The following is a 13,937-nucleotide window of genomic DNA, read 5'->3' on the forward strand; positions in this document are numbered from 1 at the left end:
ATTATTATGTGAAAATGTGGTAACAGGATAGGCTACTTAATGTTCCTGATAACGCAAAGATTCGATCATAGGCGATTTATAGCCTCATTGTTTATTGTGCCTTTTCTGAGGACTAATGAAATAACTGGTGTTCTTTTCACAATGAACATATATCTGCTTTTCATTTTACAAATTACTCTTTTAGTGTCACACCACTCTATATTTTGTTCTATTTATATATAGACGTGTGAACTGCATAAACCAATTGAATGATTTTAATCCATATTGTATACAGATGTTTGTCCTGTACCACACCCTTCTCTCTGCTCCATATTCTCAGTTTTCCACCAGAACATTTAGGTCAACCATCCATATGCACCCAAACCCAACAGTACCTTTATAGCTGTGGCGAATGTAAAAATGTGAAATGGGTCTGATTTTGGTCTCAAAATTCCTCAACAAGCAGTACATAACCAGAACTGCATCTGGTGTTCCCCATTTTTGGTTACCATCCTGAAATGTGCTCTACAAGTACGTCATGATTTCTGCTCCTGGTCTGTCAGTTTGTTCCTGAGTTAAAAGCATATTAAAGCAGTTGCATTTATATGTAGGTGCTTTGCACATTTCTGTTTGCATAACAGGTGAGAGCTACGTGTGTGGATCCATAGAGCCCTACAAGAAACTGGACTACACCAAGAACGTCAGTCCCAACTGGTCGGTCAACGTGAGGACCACGGCGTCTTCGCGATCGCCCACCTCGCTGGCCAGCGCCAAGGCCAGCTCACTGGACACCAAGGAGGGCAAGGATTTCATCCGGCCCAAGCTGGTGACGGTGATCCGGAGTGGGGTCAAGCCCCGGAAAGCCGTGCGCATCCTCCTGAACAAGAAGACGGCCCATACCTTCGAGCAGGTCCTCAGTGACATCACCGAAGCCATCAAGCTGGACACAGGAGCCGTCAAGAAGCTCTACACCGTGGACGGCAAGCAGGTGGGAGGTGTTTGAGTGTGACGGCCCAGTTTGACGAGCACGACTGCTGGTTTTTATTCCTGCCACGGCTGACTTGGGTGTTTCCTGGTAATCTTGCGTGAATCGTTGACGGTGGTCTTTGAGAGAGGGAAGCTTTTGCTTCTCTGTTGAGCACTAGACATATCTGATGTCTGTAGTGAATATATAGATGAATATGGTGTTATCCAGATCTTAATCTACATGCGGTTGATCATGATGTCCATGTAAAAGTGACCCTTGCTTTGTGTGTGTGGGTCTGTCTAAAAAGTAGATCTGAAAGACTTTGCTGGCTTTCCAGATCTGATACCTGGCCAGGTTAGTCTTACTCAAAAAAATCTGAAGGTACAGTAAGACGAGGCCTCTCACCCTCTATCTCCAACCCATTCGGCCCACATTTCAGACGTGTGGCCTGGTTTCTCTGAGGTGTGGTAGCTCAGGCGTCATCCTCTTCCCAAACGGGTCACCCTGTTCCCCTCACCGGGGTGTCGGACCAGCCAGTGCGGAGGCTTTCTCCTCTCCTCCTCAGTGTCCCGCTTTCATCACGCCATTGGTTCAGGCGTTCCAGGCAGCCATATATAGAAGTGCAGGTTCTCCGTGTTGGCAGCAGCTCGGATCACACTTAAGGAGCGCTTTGAAGGTTGCTGGGAACTTTTTAGAGGGCCGTGTTTGGGGAAACGGCTCTGAAGATAGCCGGCTGTACGAATGCCATAATTGCTGCTTTTTTTTCGTCTGTCTTACAGTGACACAAAATAAGAGAGAGAGAGAGAGAGAGAGAGAGAGAGAGAGAGAGAGAGAGAGAGAGTGAGTGTAGATGGCCACCAGTGCGTGGCAGACATATTGGAAGTCCTGACTGCGGGCCTGACCTTCTCAATCGTCCACAGGAGAGGAGATCAGGAGAGGGCTAAACAGCGAGCTCCCACTGGCCGTGTGGCGAGACGCATGCTGTCATCACCCCTCACACATGAAAGGCCTCTGCTCCTCTCCGCTCACTCTCGGCTCACTCACCGCTCAATCTGCCTCAGCACACAACATGAACCTTAGAACAGTTGAAAAGGTGTAAAAGATTGTGAAGTTACGTAGTAGATTCTTTTGGTATTTGCTACTTTCTAGTATGTTTCATTCTGATCGTTATGATCCTGTATGAATCTCTCCTAGAATGAAAGATGGTGATAATCATGGAGTATTAAGTCTAGTTTGAGGACTCAGAGGGGTGAGGGGTAGAGCACAACAAGGATGCCAGTTATATGTTACGTAGCATCTTTGAGTCTTTGATCATTTCAGACACTCCTACATTATTGATCCTTTCACACATTTCTGCCCCTCGTTATACGGTAGTAGCAGGAATGATGATCAGGAATTAACAGCCTATTAAGCAATAAAAAAATATATATGTAAAGCACACACACACACACACACACACACACACACACACACACACACACACACACACACACACACACCTTTCCATTTTAAAGACTCTCTTAGCTCCTCTGTATTAATACTATAAAAAAAAAAATTATGGTAGTCTTTTTTCTTTTTTTTTTTTTTCTTCAGCCCTCTATTGGTTTCTATGACAATCAGGTTGCTGGAGCTGGTTGCTAGGAAACAGTCTCTGCTGCAGAGGGAGTGCAATGGTGATGATGTCACAGGCGTGATGGGGAAGACTCGGGTCTGATATGAGCTTTACATGAGCTACAGAGACATTACTCCATGGCACATAATAAATAACCAGTGTATAGTTCTGTTGATAAATATGTCTTATTTTAGCCCTTACCTTCTGAACTTTCCCCTGAGCTTGAATATACCTTTTTAACTAGATATGCACACAGATTCAGTCAGCATCTGTCTTGTTAATATGACGTTTTTCAATGCATCTTGCTTTCCAAACTGCAAATAAAATAAAAATAAATAAAATAGTAACATAATAAAAAATATCCAGTAACCTCAGTAATAAGATTCATCACACCCTGTTTACGTTAGAACAGGCCATGTACAGTATGTATAACCCCATTATAGAGGATGTATCTCTGTGTCCTTACCTCACATCCATCATTCAGCACCGAGTTCCTCTAGATTTGCAGACAGAGTTGCTTCAAATGGCTTTAGAGAACCACTAATGTTGGATGTCTATTGACATGTTTAGTGCGCGATTGTGATGACTCGGTCCACTCCAGGCTGGACGTTTAAGTGCAGGCGAGGGATGAGTGGGATAAGTGTTCTGCCCATGTGACTCGTGTGGTCGTGGCGGGTCATAGTGGTTGCCCCGCCTCCCCACAGCTCCGCCTCCAGGTTGAGATGCTTCCGCTGAGATGCTTAGTGAGGGCCGTCTGAATGGGTCGGGGCTTGCTGGCAGAGAGTGGGTGTGGTTCTTCACGAGGGGCGGGGCTTGCTGGCTGAGAGTGGGTGTGGTTCTTCCCAGGGTTGGGGCATGCTGGCTGAGAGGGCCATGTCTGTTCTTGGCAAGGCCTTCCTCCTGTGAGTGGGTGTGGTTCTTCAATGGGGGACGGGCCTTTGTGACTGTGAGTGGGTGTGGTTCTTCAAGGGGGGTGGGCCTTCGTGGCTGTTAGTGGGTGTGGTTCTTCATGGGGGCGGGCCTTCGTGGCTGTGAGTGGGCGTGGTTCTCAAGCCGCCTATTACTGCCTTTTAACCACAGACAGCTGCTTAATTCACTGCTCCTCAATTGCTCTGCTAATGTAACAGAAGCCTTTTGAGTTGGACGTTTGCTGCCATAACGGACAAAGCAGTGTAGGAGCTGAGATCAGATTCATCGGTGTGACCATGACTTTGAAACCAACCCATCACACCAAGGGAACCGGTTGTGTATTCATTTCTAACATTAGCTGTAACAAACAAATCATCTGTGTGATTCATAAACTGAAGTGACATTTGTATCATTGAATCATTCAGCTCAATTTAAGGAGTCTGATGAAAAAAAGCTTTTGATGATTCAAACACTTTTTCAGTATAATCAAGATGAATCATAGTGTTGATATAGATGATTTTAACAACACCGGTGCGTTGTGGAGGCTCTGGAACAGCCCAAGACCCTGCACTGCAGATCGGCCAGTGGGGTTTGTGCATTAATGCTGTAGCACAGGAACTTGAGCTTGGACCTGCACCGTGTCTCTGTATTCAATCAATATTTGAAACACTTCCTTGCCATAGGCCTGCATGAGTCACCTTGACTGCTCCAGAAACGAGCACCATCTGTCAAGATTCGAGCACCTTGGCATCTCTTCTGACTGCTGTCAGAGCTCAGGCCTTGTGGGTATGATCAATGTGAACCGTCTATAGAGACGAATGAGCTGCGCCCTTTAACCCCACCCCAACCCCGCCCTTTAACCCCACCCATGACAACCTCTCCTCCATCACCAGACTGCTGTAGCTCTGGGGGTCACATAGTTAAGAGCGCCGGCGACCCGCATCTGAGGGGTTACGTACGGCTCCCTTTGATCTCCACGACAAAACCGACACCACAAACGCGATGGCGTCATCTTGGGTTGTGGGATAGCATAGGTATGGACGGTTGGAGTCGTCGTTGCTGCTAATAAATGTGAGCTAAACAGAATGTGTGAGCCGTGCTGTGTGGTAGTCATGCAGTGGTGAGTCTGTAAGTCTAGAGTGCTCTGTGTCAAATTACATGTAGGCGATTATTCATGAGCAAAATGTTTATGTTTGGGTAGTCATTCTATAACAAAATTCATGGAGCTTATTACAAAAGAAGTAAATTATAATGTGCAACTGGGTAAAGTATGAGGGGAAATATGACCCAATAAAAGGGACATTGAAGATGATAAAGACTGTTCTACCCAGAAGTTTAACATCTTTGTATGAGTATGATTGACAGAAATAATTTTCTTCTCTCTTCTCAGAAGTTTCTCACTCCATCTGCCTCGCTCATCTCTGAGACATTGTCCATATGATAAAACCCAAGTCCTTGAATAAAGGTCTTTGTTTTACTTAAACAGCTTTCAAGGTTCTGAGAATATACATGAGAAATTCTAGTTGTGTTTACCCTTACATGACAGAGCTGATTTATTTCAGTAGTCATTCCATTTCATATTAGGCCATTATTAATCAGTTTTAAACAGCATAAATGTTTTGCATTGATTTCTGGGTAGATGTTTTGGACGGTTGTCAGTGCATATTTTCCCAGTGCACCATGTGCAGATCAATGGCCTGTGAGCCTGTGGATTTAGCACCATGGACAGCTCCTCTCAGAGTAAATGACGGCCTCTGCTGTCCTGTTGACCTGCTCTGAGAGTGCAGGGAGAGCCTGGTGTAGATTAATGGGGCAGCGTTGGGTCACCTGGGCCAGTGATGCAGCTGCGTCATGGATCCTGCAGTAAGGGAATATCGACTCTCGTCATGTCTCTCATCTCTCCTCCCCAGTCTGCCAAAGTTGCCTTTTGCATAAGCTTAAGCTTTATAACAGTGACAGGTTGAAACATGTCTGGGCTTGAGTTACTCATGTGTCAGTGAGTTTTAGATTAACCATGCTATCTAAACCCCACCCCCAACATATCTAAACCCCACCCCCAACATGATCCTCAACAAATGGTTGCATCAGAATGTAATAAAGTTTATGCTCCCTTTACTAAGGGACATCTCCCTTCCCAACTCTTTAGAAATGTTTGGCTGCTTGGAGCGTAAAAAAATCATAAACCATTTTCTAGATTTTAACTTGTTCATCCCAAGAGTCAAAGCAATATTAGAACTTATACTGTATACTCCTGAAGTTTTCACTGCAAGTTTTCTTGATGTTGACGGCAGCTGTCCAGTCTTAGAAGTGATGAGGTTATTTCAAAGAGTTCTTGTATGTTTTTGTTTCTTAAACAATTCCTCAAAGAGGTAGAAATGCATTGATGACCCCGAACACAGTCTCTCATACTGAACACAGTCAGACTCTCATTCTGTGCACAGTCAGACTCTCATTCTGAACACAATCAGACTCTCATTCTGAGCACAGTCAGACTCTCATTCTGAACACAATCAGACTCTCATTCTGAACACAATCAGACTCTCATTCTGAACACAATCAGACTCTCATTCTGAGCACAGTCAGACTCTCATTCTGAACACAGTCAGACTCTCATTGTGGGACAGAACAGACACAAAGTTAAACATTATCCAAATAATTGTCCTGGCCTACTTTCAGATGTTTGTGAAGTATTGCATTCAAACAGGCTGAAATGTTTGTGAAGCCTTTGTGTGTGGGTGTGTATCTGTGTGTGTGTGTGTGTGTGTGTGTGTGTGTGGGCGTGTGTCTGTGTGTGTGCGCGTGTGTGTGGTGTGGGTGTGTATCTGTGTGTGTGCGCATGTGTGTGTGTCTGTGTGTGTGCGTGTGCATATGTGTGTAATGTTCCTACATGCCTTTGTGCATGCCTTGCACAAAATAATGAGATTTTTAATTTTTTATCATTCAAATTGGTATGAAGGAATTTGGAGGACATGTAATGTGATTTAGTGATGTAATTTTATGCTTCCCAAATGCAGAACACCAGATTAAATGTAATGATATTTAACCAGATTCTAGAGCAGGTCATTATTGTCAGTGGTGATTATGTTATGAAATACAGTTTTAGACCTTGAATCCGTATCTACAGACAGTGAGGAGTGTATACGTGAGGAGTGTGTATGTGAGGAGTGTGTATGTGAGGAGTGTGTAAGTGAGGGGTGTATATGTGAGGAATGTATATGTGAGGAGTGTGTATGTGAGGAGTGTGTAAGTGAGGGGTGTATATGTGAGGAGTGTATACGTGAGGAGTGTGTATGTGAGGAGTGTGTATGTGAGGAGTGTGTAAGTGAGGGGTGTATATGTGAGGAGTGTATACGTGAGGAGTGTGTATGTGAGGAGTGTGTATGTGAGGACTGTGTATGTGAGGAGTGTATATTTGAGGAGTGTGTATGTGAGGAGTGTGTATGTGAGGAGTATATATGTGAGGAGTGTGTAAGTGAGGAGTGTGTATGTGAGGAGTGTATATGTGAGGGGTGTGTAAGTGAGGAGTGTATATGTGAGGAGTGTGTAAGTGAGGAGTGTGTATGTGAGGAGTGTATATGTGAGGAGTGTATAAGTGAGGAGTGTGTATGTGAGGAGTGTGTAAGTGAGGAGTGTATATGTGAGGAGTGTATATGTGAGGAGTGTGTAAGTGATGAGTGTGTATGTGAGGAGTGTATATGTGTGGAGTGTGTAAATGAGGAGTATGTATTTGAGGAGTGTGTATGTGAGGAGTGTGTATGTGAGGGGTGTATATGTGAGGAGTGTGTATGTGAGGAGTGTGTAAGTGAGGAGTGTGTATGTGAGGAGTGTGTAAGTGAGGAGTGTATATGTGAGGAGTGTGTAAGTGAGGAGTGTGTATGTGAGGAGTGTATATGTGAGGGGTGTATATGTGAGGAGTGTATATGTGAGTGGTGTATAAGTGAGGAGTGTATATGTGAGTGGTGTATATGTGAGGGGTGTATATGTGAGTGGTGTGTAAGTGAGGAGTGTGTATGTGAGGAGTGTATATGTGAGGAGTGTGTATGTGAGGGGTGTATATGTGAGGAGTGTATATGTGAGGGGTGTATATGTGAGGAGTGTATATGTGAGGGGTGTATATGTGAGGAGTGTATATGTGAGGGGTGTATATGTGAGGAGTGTGTAAGTGAGGAGTGTGTATGTAAGGAGTGTATATGTGAGGGGTGTATATGTGAGGAGTGAGTATGTGAGGGGTGTATATGTGAAGAGTGTATATGTGAGGGGTGTATATGTGAGGAGTGTGTATGTGAGGAGTGTATATGTGAGGAGTGTGTAAGTGAGGAGTGTGTATGTGAGGAGTGTATATGTGAGTGGTGTATATGTGAGAAGTGTATATGTGAGGAGTGTGTAAGTGAGGAGTGTGTATGTGAGGGGTGTATATGTGAGGAGTGTGTAAGTGAGGAGTGTGTATGTGAGGGGAACAGAGTGTACTCATCTAGCTGCACAAAGCCCTGCGTGTGAAAGGTGACCCAGTAGAACGTTTCCTGTCAGCAGGACACGGCGCTGTGGGCGATCCTCATTAGCTCTGCTGGCAGACTGCCGTTCATCACCGTCATGATACAGACTTCACACGAGCTCCTAAACACTCCAGCGTCCCGAGCCCTTCAGAGCGCATGAGACGTGACGGACGTGACACACGCATGCCGAGGATGCCGATTCATGGCGACGATGAAATAATCAGTGGATGAACCATGTTTTTATATAATAGCCCATAAATAAAATGTCTCAAGATTTGCAGCTTCTGAATTACATCTCAGCTCTGTGTTCACTTTTCAGACACATTTTATATCCTACAGTATCTTTTGTCCGATTGTTGGTGCTGTCAGACAGAATTATTATTATTTAGATCTTTACATATTGTTTTCCATAAATTATTATTCCATCAATTATGGACCTGTTGTCCTGTCCTTTTCAGTCATCTTTAATGTTATTTAAAACAATTTAACTTAATCACTTTTGTACTTCAGCTATGACAGCTGTGCTGTAGCCAGTCAACACAGAGGGAGGAAATGAAGGCTGTGTGGTGGTTAGTATGAATATTCATGCTTGACTGACGTTTCCTGCAAAATGAACCAGCACTGTTACCTTGGGGACATTCTCAAACGTGATTGGCCAAAAGTAAAAACATATCCAAAAACAACATGTTCTTTTTCTCACATACATACAGGATTAACGTTCTACTGATCAAGGACACGTATTTGCTAGTTGCTTTGGATGAAAGTTTCCAATGGCTATAAATGTATATAGACATAGCAACATTTTCTATTAGCAATTTTACTGAAATCTCATGTTCATGAAACATCTCAGAAATGCCTTAGTCTGTGCACCATACCAATTTTGCTGGGTCCACATTGACAGGTAACTACAAACATAACATCTCAAAATAGCTTTGACCTTTCGTTAGCTGGCGGCCATGTCTGTATTCGAGAACTCCCCAGGTCTCCTTAACCGCACCAACCTTCAGGCGTGAGGAGCATTCAACCATGCAGTCAGCAGTCTCAAACATCTCCACTAATGATCATCAGCCTTTTGCTGAGTGCATCCAGACAGGACCACAGGGACCGACGCAAGATTCGGGAGTTTTAATGTCCATCTCAGCCTTTTGTCTGAAGTGTAATGGTAATGACTTACAGTATATAATGACCTCCATACATATTTCATTATTGAATAATTCTCCTTCACGCTACTTTCTTCCTCTGTCGGGGAGTGAAGAACTCAGAGGTCTTTTTGTAACCTGTAAGACTATATGTGTTCATGAACTGCTGGATGAAATCACAAAAGTGCTCTTGATTTTACGCTAATGTTGTCTTATTGCATTTTCTTTTTCATATACCACTAATAGCACACATCAACCATGAAGTATAGGGATATATGTGAAATATAGGGATACTTTCTGTGAAATACCATTTTGTTTGTATTATTATGATCAGTTTATATTAAGAAAATCTATATGGTTTCTACTGCAATTAACCACAATTGCTACAGTCCCATGTGCTGTATGAATGACACTGAATGAATGAAACTTACATTTATACAGCACCTTTCAAGATACAAGATTTCAAGGTCACTTAACAATTAGGACAAGTACAAGCAGAGACAACCTCAGCCCCCTGGGGGACGTAATCGTGTACAGGAAGGACAACACTCAGGACAGAGGACCATCCCCCACTGTTCCTGTGCAGGATCTGAGTTCATGTATTTCAGATCTAAAACTCTGGCTGCATAATAACTTCCTAAAGCTAAATACAGATAAAACAGAAGTTCTACTAGTTGGAGCTAAATCTCAGCTTTCCCGTGCCTTGACTTTCTCTATAGATATTGAAGCCTTTTCTTTCAAACCAGTCCAAGCTTGTCAAAAACTTTGGCTGTGTCACTCTTTTGAGTCTCACATTAAACTAATCACTAAAACTGCTTTTTACCATCTGCGTAATATTTCAGGCACTTGTCCCACGCGCAGTGACTGATTCTGCAATGGTGATTAATGCCGTGATGTTTTCTCTATCGTTGATTTCTGTGACTCTTCTTTGGCCTCCCTCTCAAACTCCAGTGCATCCAAAACTCAGCAGCTACCAAATGCCCAGCACAAACCACACCTGTTCCCCAGCACAAACCACACCTGTTCCCCAGCACAAACCACACCTGTTCCCCAACACAAACCACACCTGTTCCCCAACACAAACCACACCTGTTCCCCAGCACAACCCACACCTGTTCCCCAGCACAAACCACACCTGTTCCCCAACACAAACCACACCTGTTCCCCAACACAACCCACACCTGTTCCCCAGCACAACCCACACCTGTTCCCCAACACAAACCACACCTGTTCCCCAACACAACCCACACCTGTTCCCCAGCACAACCCACACCTGTTCTCCAACACAAACCACACCTGTTCCCCAGCACAAACCACACCTGTTCCCCAACACAAACCACACCTGTTCCCCAACACAAACCACACCTGTTCCCCAGCACAACCCACACCTGTTCCCCAGCACAAACCACACCTGTTCCCCAACACAAACCACACCTGTTCCCCAACACAACCCACACCTGTTCCCCAGCACAACCCACACCTGTTCCCCAACACAAACCACACCTGTTCCCCAACACAACCCACACATGTTCCCCAGCACAACCCACACCTGTTCTCCAACACAAACCACACCTGTTCCCCAGCACAAACCACACCTGTTCCCCAACAACTGCACTGGTTCCTCATCCTTTCACCAGTTACAACTGGGACTACTTCTCACCTTTAAAGTGTTTCACCATCCTGTCTATCTTTGTGAACATCCTTCCCTTATTAAGACCTTCCAACTCTGGACTTCTTATCACTTCCCAAACTGTACACTCAACTACGGCTGGTAGGACACTCTCTCCATTGGTCTCTCCATCAGTCCATCGTTCTCTCCATGCTCATCTCTCTCTTCCTCCTAATCCTTGCTTAAACCTTTGCTCTTTTCCCTTGTTAATTTCTCTCTGATCTCATATTCTCTTTCTCTAAACTACATATTGTAAAGCTGTCATTATTTCCCAGCTTTCCTGTGCTAGAGCTGGAACAGCTTAATCAATCCCACCAGTAAAGATGAACTGGTTTGACTTCCTCTGTTAGTTAAGTAGCTACATCACTTTGCTGAAATATTTTAAACTAGCAGAGGCAATTGTCAGTTGTGCATAATAGAAGAAAATGTTCTAAAGTGTTTGAAGGAACACTTTCCATTCAAGTCTTCTTGAAAGACAGCTTTCAAAGTTGACCTTAGATGCCATCTTGCCACTACAGTGCTGCAGGAGTATCTGAAAAGGAAGTGACTCACAGAACTAAAGTTATCTGGTAGGGGTGGTTCAAGTTATCTGGGAGGGGTGGTTCATGTGTGCCTACGCCACTGAACACCATTAGCAAGAACTATGACGGGAAAGTCTGGCCAATGTAAACCTGGTAATACTTTCAAACTTTCAAAGCTACTTTGAGCTGATGTGTTTTTTTTTTATTTAGTGGTTTAAATTTTTTTTATATATATTTCTTAAATCAGAAACACTGTTTGGCAGATTTGATATGATGTATTTCTATTTTTATGTGAGAAAATGGTCCTAGCAGCTCCAAAGATTTTCTTCCTTCCAGTGTTTGGCGTCCAGAAAATCTGAAATCCCAGGTGGAGAGATGGTAGGAGGAGAGGTGGAGGAGAGGTGGAGGATCTGACGGCACAGACGGCACTTGCCAAGCAAGATGGAATTTCCACTGGTAGAAAGTTCAGACCAGAGACTTTATCTGCATATGATTCATCACACTAATATTTCTTTACAAATACATGTGCGCCTTTTTTGGATCTAGATGAAAAAAAAAACATCAGAATGAATGAAGTGTGAAAGGAGAATCACGGCTGTGTTATTGGAAGCTGACGAGGGAGCCGTGTTGTTAGATCAGACACTGTGCGCTTGGAGGAGTGATCAGACCCAGATGGTTTTGGGCTTGCTCTGACATCATTGCACCTTATTCAGTGTGATCTATGTGGAGGGCTCTCCGAGCGTTGGTGTAGAAGGATGCTTTCGGATGGGGCTGCTGTATTAGAAATCGCACATCCCACACTTCACTCGGTCTGTCTCTATTTCCAAGAACGAACACGCTTTCGACAAACATACTGCGACGTCGCAGTGGGGTGCTTACGTCACGAATGAGGTGTGTAGGAGTGAAATATGCCCTGCTTATGTTCCCAGGTGACATGCCTTCAAGACTTCTTTGGCGAGGACGACATATTCATCGCCTGTGGACCCGAAAAGTTCCGGTACCAGGACGACTTTCTGCTGGACGAGAGCGGTAAGATTCCCACACTGCAGCTGCTCCGAACGTCTAGTTGGGTTTTGGTGGCGCTGCTTTGGTTCCATGAGCAATACACCGTCTCCCTGCAGTTTCTAAGACTCTCGTGAGGATCAATATGTTGTGAACAGGATAGTTAAATCGCTAGATTTATTTTCATTAGATTTAATTATTGCATTTGAATTTTAGGGTGTTACTCATAACTTAAATAAACACTGTATATTTTAAGTTATGATCATTATATATTATTAGATCTTGTAGTAGTGACCTCAGTGTTGTTGGTTACTGGTGAGGTGTTAAAAAGGGGTTGATGTCAATAACCTCACGCACATTTAGCATTTGGTGTATAATTTAGCTATTTTTACATTATGGAAATGGAACCAAAACAAAACAAATCAAGGTTGTAAATACAGTGTTTGCCACCATTCAGTCTTGGTAGGTATTTACCTGGTATTTCTCGCTAAATGTATTTGTTGTAACAAAGGTGTTTGATATAAAAGTCCCTGCTCCGGTCCTTTGAACCCTAGATGCTTGAACACACTCCCTGTCTCTCCCTCTCGTTCAGAATGCAGGGTGGTGAAATCACACTCGTACGGCCGGATCTCCTCCATGCAGGGACACTGCTCCCCACGCGGGGGGGCTTCCCGCAGGAGCAAGTCCCCCGCCTCCAACAGCTCGGGTGAGAGTTTATATACAGGTGCCCGGCAGTATGAATGTGTAGCGCAGGTGTGTGGTGCTGGGATGTGAGAACCTTCCGAGTCATCGTGTCCTCTTTGAAAACAGGAAACGTGTGAAGGACAGTGACTCAGTGATTCAAGGTGGCAGTGCATGGGACTGGGATACGTTCCTGCTCTCCAGGAAGACCAGCCTGCTCGGTTCTGTACTGTTGGACTGCAGAGCAGTGCACAACGAGAGGCTGTGTGTGTGTGTGTGTGTGTGTGTGTGTGTGTGTGTCTTTTCACACATTTGTTGATTTCATTTAATTAAGCACTGTAGTCCATGTATTCAGACTCCGTTGCTGTTTGACTCAGTGTTAAGTCAGTGCCGTGTCACATGCGTCATCTGCTCATTGATCTTCACTGGTTGCTCAGTGTGCTGCTGATGGTTTCCCGAGCTGATCTGCAGTAGTGGTTATGATGTTCATGCGCATTAACTCGTGGTTATCACCAGGAACCGTAGGAACCCGTTACTTTTGGACTTGTCCACTGAGGTTTGCTAAGATTCCACCGTCCTCCTGTAAGCTGAACGCCTTTCTACCCAGGATCTGTGGGGGGCAAATCCCTTCTTTTGAGATATGTCCAGCAGAGCTCCCTGATAGGTCGCCTGGTAGGAAGGACCTGAGAGGCTGGTCGTAGCACACGGTTCATGTGAGGGCTGACCTGACAGCACCAGGCTATCTACTCTGAGATCTCACCAGACCCTGGTTAACTACCCTATGCTCTGCTAGGCTTCAAATCCAGCCATTTCCCTAGCGGTTTGACATTATTGTGCTGCAAGATTGAAGGCCAAACAATTTCTAAGGTTTTGAGACATTAGGGTCTAAGCAGGTGGAGTGATTCAGTTGGATCTGAGCAGAATTTTGTAACGTGGGGCCCTGCCAGAAGAAGGGATTGGGCCTT

The 13,937-nt window shown here is 44.4% G+C and overlaps 1 protein-coding gene across 2 annotated transcripts in view; it reads left to right on the forward strand.

Annotated features, from left to right (window-relative positions):
• Positions 1-13,937, forward strand: part of LOC143478084 (serine/threonine-protein kinase DCLK1-like) — a 31,461-nt gene that overhangs the window by 1,533 nt on the left and 15,991 nt on the right. For both annotated transcript variants that reach the window (XM_076977016.1, XM_076977017.1), the window contains exons 3-5: positions 621-967; positions 12,219-12,318; positions 12,884-12,997. In XM_076977016.1, the coding sequence (XP_076833131.1) occupies positions 621-967; positions 12,219-12,318; positions 12,884-12,997 (561 nt within the window). The remainder of the gene's footprint in view (positions 1-620; positions 968-12,218; positions 12,319-12,883; positions 12,998-13,937) is intronic.

This window comes from Brachyhypopomus gauderio, chromosome 16 (genome assembly GCF_052324685.1).
Source record: "Brachyhypopomus gauderio isolate BG-103 chromosome 16, BGAUD_0.2, whole genome shotgun sequence".
Classification (NCBI taxonomy): Eukaryota; Metazoa; Chordata; class Actinopteri; order Gymnotiformes; family Hypopomidae; genus Brachyhypopomus; species Brachyhypopomus gauderio.